The 7,985-nt window shown below is 36.2% G+C and overlaps 1 protein-coding gene across 2 annotated transcripts in view; it reads left to right on the plus strand.

Moving 5' to 3' along the window:
- LOC128219063 (signal peptidase complex subunit 2-like) overlaps positions 1-2,688 on the plus strand; it is a 10,604-nt gene extending 7,916 nt beyond the window's left edge. For both annotated transcript variants that reach the window (XM_052926877.1, XM_052926878.1), the window contains one exon: positions 979-2,688. In XM_052926877.1, the coding sequence (XP_052782837.1) occupies positions 979-1,162 (184 nt within the window). In that variant the 3' untranslated portion in view covers positions 1,163-2,688. The remainder of the gene's footprint in view (positions 1-978) is intronic.
- Positions 2,689-7,985: the final 5,297 nt, after the last annotated feature.

The following is a 7,985-nucleotide window of genomic DNA, read 5'->3' on the forward strand; positions in this document are numbered from 1 at the left end:
ACTAGATCCCGAGCTGGTTTGTTTTTCCCATAGTTATATTTAGTAGAGGTCAATCCCAGAATTAGGCTGATAGTATTACAGAAAGACTCTCCATTGACACATTATGCCATTTGACCAGGAATCCATCTAATTTCACATAATTTTACAAATATGAAGGCAGTGGAATGTAAATTATTTGATTTTTTTTATTGTTCAAAATGTATTGTGTTTTTAACCATGTTTTCAACAAAAATCGGGTTATTAGAATGAGGTTGTCATTTCAGGCGGTCGTCAAACATTGGTTTCTGTTCAATAACTTTAGTTAGCATTGACCGATATTGATGAAACTTGGTGTGTAGGTAGCTTATGTACAGAGCTAGCTTGGGATTGCTTTTGAGGGGGGTCGGGCTAAGGTCAAGGTCGCCTGTTACTAAAAATAGAAAAATGGTTTCTGCCCAATAACATAAGTTAGCATTGATAGATATTGATGAAACTTAGTGTGTAGGTAGCTTATGTGAAGAGCTAGCTTGGAATTGCTTTTGAATGGGGAGGGGCTAAGGTCAAGGTCACTATTATTAAAAATAGAAAAACGGTTTCTGCCAACAGTAATTTTCAGTTACGTCTCTTTTTGATAAAAGTAAAGATAAAGTCATACAACAAATTAACTGGCTATAATTTCTGATTGCCCATAACAAAAACCTGCTTTCGTCGCATTGCGGCGCTTCTAGTTTTTCTTTCTGAAAATAGGGAATTATAGAGGCTCATTTAGGGAAATCAAGGTACGCGTGCGTACTGGCTATGACAAAAAATGGTTAAAATGCTCTGGCTATTAATATGGCGAATAATAATAATAGTTAACTACAAATACTAAAATATGCATTTTGGTAATTGAATAGTCGATCGAAAGAATTACCGAATATTCGAATATCAATTTTGCCATTCGTTTGCATCCCTACTACAAATATCACTCTCTGATTTATGCAATATTTGTATTTTCAGATATGACGATAAATACACTCTCTCTATGACCTTCACTGATGGCAAGACGAATAAGACGCGATCAGGAGAGATAACAAAATCTGTTGCAGAGTTCTTCGATGAAAATGGAGTGCTGTGTTTTGACCTCTACGAGCCTGAAGTCCGAATGTTACAGAACAGAATTGCAACGGACAAGAAAGAATAGCTTTTTTAATGACTTAGTGCATTTTACATTAGGCAAGGTTTTTTTTTGTTTCGTGACTCAGATTAATTTGAAAAATATTGTCCAAAGGTAAAAAGTAGACAAACATTAAAATATACAACTTTGAACAGTTTACTGTTTATTCAATCGAGGTTAAAGTGAACGCTTTTATATTTTATTATGAATTAGAAAAAAATCATCATTCTATATTTTCATTTTGTTAAATGTCTAGTTTTTTTTATTTTTATCTCAAACTATGTCAAAAAGGGCATTGCCGATACAGACAAATTTCAGCAGGTCCGAGTAACAAAACATAAAAAGATCTTTGCCTTAGATGTGCAGATATCATTTTCATTGCAATTTAATCTCAATGTTGCGTATGTGTGTTTGAATATTTGATAATTATATTGTAAGTGTTTTAATATTGTGGGGGTGGTTTTTCTTTCAACAAGAAGCAGAACGGGGCTCATATGCCAGTAGGTGATGAAGGGACTTGTTCATGATTTATACGGTCAGACAACAACAAAACAACAAATTATGTTAAATGAGACTGAAATGTTTGTTTAAATGATAAAACATCACCAGGCCCCAATTTCTCGAAACTTCTTAAGTCCCTTATAACAGGATTAAGCTAAGCTCACTATTTTTTATTTTTAATAATTTGCGTTATATTTACTTCTTTAAGAGTTTTTATACTTAAGATAGGAATTATCATTATGATAATCACAACAAACCAATTTTCAATTGTCAAAATCCAATTCAAGTATGTATTTTGGTTAATTGCAATAAGCTACTTAAGCCTGTTTAGCTTAAGTTTCGAAAAATTGGGGCCAGAAGAATAAATAACAGCTGAGCTCTAGTGTTAATAATGATGTAAGTATGTGACAGAGAATGCTCTACTTTGCTGAACAGCATGAGAAACGATATTGAAAATTGAATTATTTTAGGCTCTCATTTCATTTACAAAATTCAGTTGAAATTAGTTTCTGCCTGGTCCTGTTTGGTGTTTCTTCATTAAAATAACTCATCAGAACAATTTTACAAAAAAATGTTGCCAGCATAAAATCTGTGAGCAAGTCCCTTTAAAATGATAATCAAAAGATACAATGATCTATTACATTATTTGTTTTAGAAGTAGTATTTATCTACAAAACTGATGAAGTGTGAACATATTTATTACCCGGAGTCAAACGGAAAAGCCAAATATTTGAAAGCATAACCAATCTCATTAAAATCATATCGTGACGTTCACTTCATTTCATTACGTTATGTACGATCCCACATAGCGTAACGTCGTGAAGCATGTATTGGGGATCTGATTTTAATGAGATTGAAAGCATAACATACATGCAAGAAAAAGTATAGTTATATTTATGAAAGATACAAATAACAATTATTCTGTTTATTGAACTCCATAGTTAAGAACATACATGTACATTTTCCATTTATGCCATACTAGTCTGTATGTTCTTATTGTATGAACTGTACATATTTGTCTACTTGGTATATTAAAAGATCTTGAAATGAAAGTCTGGTATTTTTATTAAGGGTCTTCAAAACACATAGTTTGACGATGGCATTAGAAAATACCTAGGACACCTTCGACATTTACAGAAGACACAGTGCATGATCAATGACACTTGCGGTATAAAACTTGATGCTGACAATATTAGATTTATTAAGCACATACATTAAAGATCAAAATGGTTAAGAGAAGCCATTTGGATATACATACAAGAAATAAGTTTACATAACTAAAACATAATGGGACTTGGAAAAGGCTACTTTAAGAGAGAGAGTTATTAACAGAAAGTGCACAAATATAAAATTACATTTTCATCCTCAATATGTGCATTGTTGTTTATAACGGTTACGTAATTATATATAAACTACATACTCAAAGAATGTCTGGGCATTTTTTTCCACAAAAGTACAAGTGCACAAAAAAAACATAAAAAAAAATGTCTGTTGACATTCTCAACAATGGAAAACATGGCTTATTCAAATACATAAATGATTATTCTTATACCCCACCACTTGTTTGGTGGGGGAGGGGGCTATATAGGAATCACTTTGTCCGGTCAGTTAATGGGACAAGTCTACTTTTCTCAATAACTCCATATATTTGTGAGGTATTGACCTCATACACGTAATCACTGTCTTTCAAGAAGTGCTGTGCTAAAGAAATATTATTTTAGGTATGGTACTTTTAGAATTATTGCCCTTTGATGATATATGTCAAGCCCTCCTCTTGTGGTGACCTCAACATAGCTGTCACAATGGCAATCCCTGTTTGTAAGTGTGTCTGTTTGGACTGAACCTTGTTCAGACTGTATCTTGACCGTGTGTTATAGAATTTTGAAAAAACTTGCCATAAAGGTTCACCATGACGAGGCAGGTGTCACGTCCAAGACAAAGGTCTATTCCTCAAAGGTCAATGTCACAATTATGGACAGAAGTTGAAATGAATACTGTTGATAGGAATGTACCATGTCCGAGTTTCCTCTCAACCTAGCATTACAAGATTTCCAAGAAACATGACATAATTGTTTATGACGATAAAGTGGCGTATCGCATACATGTCCTAGGTGTGTATCTCAAAGGTCAAGGTCACACTTTGTCATAATAAACATAATGATTATCTACTTATTGTTCAACTCCATGTTATTTTTGTCTTGCAATTGGAAGAGCATAATGTCTGTGGCAAAGGGTTTTTCAACGAGCTCATTGCCATTTGGCATCTAGTTATACATTGTTTGTTACAACATTTACTTCTCTCCATTACTCCGTATCCTTTTGAGATAATGTCTTCAAACTTCATAAACATTTTGACTGTGTTGAGGAGAAGTGCTGTACAAAAACATGACAGTCTTTTAAGAGTTGTTGCCCTTTGATTTATATGCCCCCCCCCCCCCTTCGAAGAAGAGGGGTATATTGCTCTGCACATGTCGGTTGGTTTGTCTGTAGACCAAAGCTCGTCCAACTGATAACTTAACAATTCCTGGACATATGGTCACCGAACTTGAATTTAAGGTTGGGTATGACTAGTAGATGACCCCTATTGATTATAGGGGTCATCAGGTCAAAGGTCAAGGTCACAGGGGCCTTTAATAGTAAAAGGAATTTAAAGCTTGTCCGAGTGATAACTCAACAATGCCTAGACCAATGGTCATCAAACTGGCAGGTCAAAGGTCAAGGTCACAATGACCTTGAATGATAAAGGGTTGTCCGAGTGATAACTCATCAATGCCTGCACCAATGACCCTCAATCTTGACATGGAGGCTGGGCCTAACCAGGAGATGATCCCTATTGATTTTGGGAGTCATCGGGCTAAAGGTCAAGGTCACTTTGACCTTGAATGATAAAAGGTTTTCCTAGTGATAACTCAACAATGCCTGCACACATGTCCCCCAAACTTGACATGGAAGCTGGGCCTGACCAGTAGATGACCCCGATTGATTTTAGGGGACATGGGGCCAAAGGTCACAGTGACCTTGTATGATACAATGTTGTCTTAGTGATATCTTGACAATGCCTGCACCCATGGCCCTCAGACTTGACATGGAGGCTGGGCCTGACCAGTAGATGACCCCGATTGATTTTAGGGGTCATATGGCCAAAGATCACAGTGACCTTGTTTGATAAAATGTTGTCTTAGTGATAACTTGACAATGCCTGCACCCATTGCCTTCAAACTTGACTTGGAGGTTGAGTCTGACCATTAGATGACCCCTATTGATTTTGGGGCTCATCGGTCAAGGTCACAGTGACCTTGGGTGATCAAAGGTTATCTCCTGGTTAAACTTGACAATGCCTGCACCAATGACCCTCAAACTTGACATGGAGGCTGGGCCTGACCAGTATATGACCCCTATTGATTTAAGGGGTCATTGGGCCAAAGGTCAAGGTCACTGTGACCTTGAATGAAAAAAGGTTGTCTTAGTGATAACTCGAGAATGCCTGCACCCATGGCCCTCAAACTTGACTTGGGGTTGGTCCTGACCAGTAGATGACCCCTATTGATTTAGAAGTTGTAGTAAACTACTATTATTAGCTATAGTTATAGCCGGGGCCTTTGTTCCATTCCTTGTTGTAGTCAGTAAATGCTACGGATACTGATTCTTCCCTAAATTAGCCTCTGAAATTCACTGTCTCATACAAAAGGCAATATATTTTGAACAAACAGAACACAAAATTGAATAATTTCAATGCCACTGCATTCATATTTGTAAACACTTGAAAACAGACCGGCAATGATCATAACTAGATATAAATATGTCAAAACCAAACCAACTCGGGAACTAGTAAAATAATAAAACGAAAACAAACGTGGATTAAGCCTCATTTATTGCACAACAATACAGGAAATATATCCTAAAGTGCTTTACCATACATAACACTTTAAAGCATGAACAATATATTGAAACACGGAAAATAGTTTGTAGCATGTACATGTTACTCTTAGCGACACAGCGTTTTGACTTATTTTGCACAACTTAATTGGAAGGCCGATTCCCAATGTCCTTAATTGGCCTGGTCATATAAATTTCACTGAAAACATTTGAAACTTGTATGATGTCACTTTTCTAATAACCATTTATTGTGAACTTACAGGACCGGGACTGATAGTACCCGACCATATGCCCTACTTGACATACGATGCGTGTATAGTGTATTGTCATCACATTCACGCCTCTGGCATTAGGGGCCAGTTGTTGTAAAAACAAGACAAACAAATTTTATACACAAAAACATAGATGTAGGCAAAAGGTTTATAAATTTATTTATTCAACAAAACAACATCTGGTGTTCAACTGTATAGCCATTAAGTCTTCATAAGGCAAGCGGTCACAAAAGCTTGGGTACTCTGGTGTATGACAATATAGCTTGTGAAGACAATACTGTCTTCATAAGGCAAGCTTTCACAAAAGCTTTGGTACTCTGGTGTGTAATAGTGTAGTCATATAGTCTTCGTAAGGCAAACGTTCACAAAAGCTTTGGTACTATTGTGTGTAATAATGTAGCCATATAGTCTTCGTAGGGCAATCGTTCACAAAAGCTTTGGTACTCTGGTGTGCAATAATGAAGCCATATAGTCTTCGTAGGGAAATTGTTCACAATACTTTTGGTACTATGGTGTACCATATTAAGTCTTCGTAAGGCAATCGGCCACAAAAGCTTTGGTACTCTGGTTTGCCATATTAAGTCTTCGTAAGGCATTCATTCACAAAAGCTTTGGTACTCTGGTGTGTAATAATAATCATAGCCATCACGGCCTTCTCATTTCAGTCTCCATGTCCTCGTATAACCTAGGTTTTTAGCTTGGGGTATGTTGGCTGGGTCAACAAGCCATCTCCTGTCTGCAACGTTGTTGTTCATTGTTTGCATTTTGGGGGGAAATGTTAATCATGTGAGGAAGACTGCAGGTCAGTCACACTGAAGGGTCATTGGTCAAAAATCCTTTTTTCGGCTTGTCCAGGCATTAGAAGATTTTAAAATAACTTAAAAGCACAAATGTTCACCATAGGAAGCCGGCAAGCAATTATCCGGCCAGTAGACCAAGGTCACAGTTAGCGTTATCGTTACAAAATTTTATATTTTGGCTTTTCCAGCCTATAACTAGACCATGCATGGAGGGATTTTTCAAAACTTTGCACAAATGTTTAGTTTACGAGTTGCCTGCAAGAATTATGTCTGTAATTCAAATGTCACCCTACTAGGTAATTGGTCAAAACTCCCTGTAGTTTGGATCATCTGGGCTGTATCTAGCCTAAACTAGGTCATGCATTGGAGGATTTTTGAGTCTTTGGCTTATCCAGGCTATAGCTTGCATTAAATAAAATAGAGTTATGGTGCTTGTACACAGCTCTATCTCTCATTGTGCTTTACCATTGTATGAAGTGATCAAGTTATGCTCCAGACAACAAAAAGTAACAAAAGGCAATACCTCTGTGAGAAATATGGTTCTTATACACTGCACTTCCTATCATTATGCTTCACCATTGTATTAAGTTTTTCCATTTGGTGGATTTCAAGTAACACTCTGGACATGGGAAAAATGACTAACCATTGAATGCAGTTCAATTAAATTCCATCCAGAAGTTTTTGAGTTATGCTTTGGACAAGACAAAGTAACAAAGGGGAAACACTCTGTAATAAGCTAAAATGTAATTATGGTTCTTGCATACTGCACTTCCTCTCATTATGTGCTATCAAAGTATGTTTTATTGAGTTTTATTAAATTTCATCCAGTATTTTTCAAGTTATAATCTGGAAAAGAAAAGGTAACAAAGGGCAATAACTCTGTGATAAGCTGAAATAGAGTCATGGTTCTTGTACACTTTCTCTTACTGTGCTTTACCATTGTATGAAGTTTAATTAAATTCCTTCGCGTAGTTTTCAAGTATGCTCCAGACAAAAAAATAAACAAAGGGCAATAACTCTGTAATAAGCTTAAATTGGAATGTGTTTTTTTGGTACGCTGCACTTTCTCTCCTTGTGCTTTACCATTGTATGAAGTTTAGTTTAATTCCATCAAGTTGTTTTCAAGTAATGCTCCGGATTAGAAAAATAACAAAAGACATATCAACCGACCAGAAGACCAACCAACCAACTCCAATATACCCCCTTAAACTTCGTTTGCTGGGGGTATAGAGAGTGGAATTGTTTTAATAAATGGTAATCCCCTGGAATTATCAGGATAATTTTAACCAAGTTTTTTCCCAATTTTTCCCAATTTGTTGAAACTAAATGATCCTTACATCACCACTGTGGCCTTAGCTGTTGATCTCTGTGTGGGAATTTGGAAAAGAATGAACACTTGCA

Source organism: Mya arenaria, chromosome 15 (assembly GCF_026914265.1).
Source record: "Mya arenaria isolate MELC-2E11 chromosome 15, ASM2691426v1".
Taxonomy (NCBI): Eukaryota; Metazoa; Mollusca; class Bivalvia; order Myida; family Myidae; genus Mya; species Mya arenaria.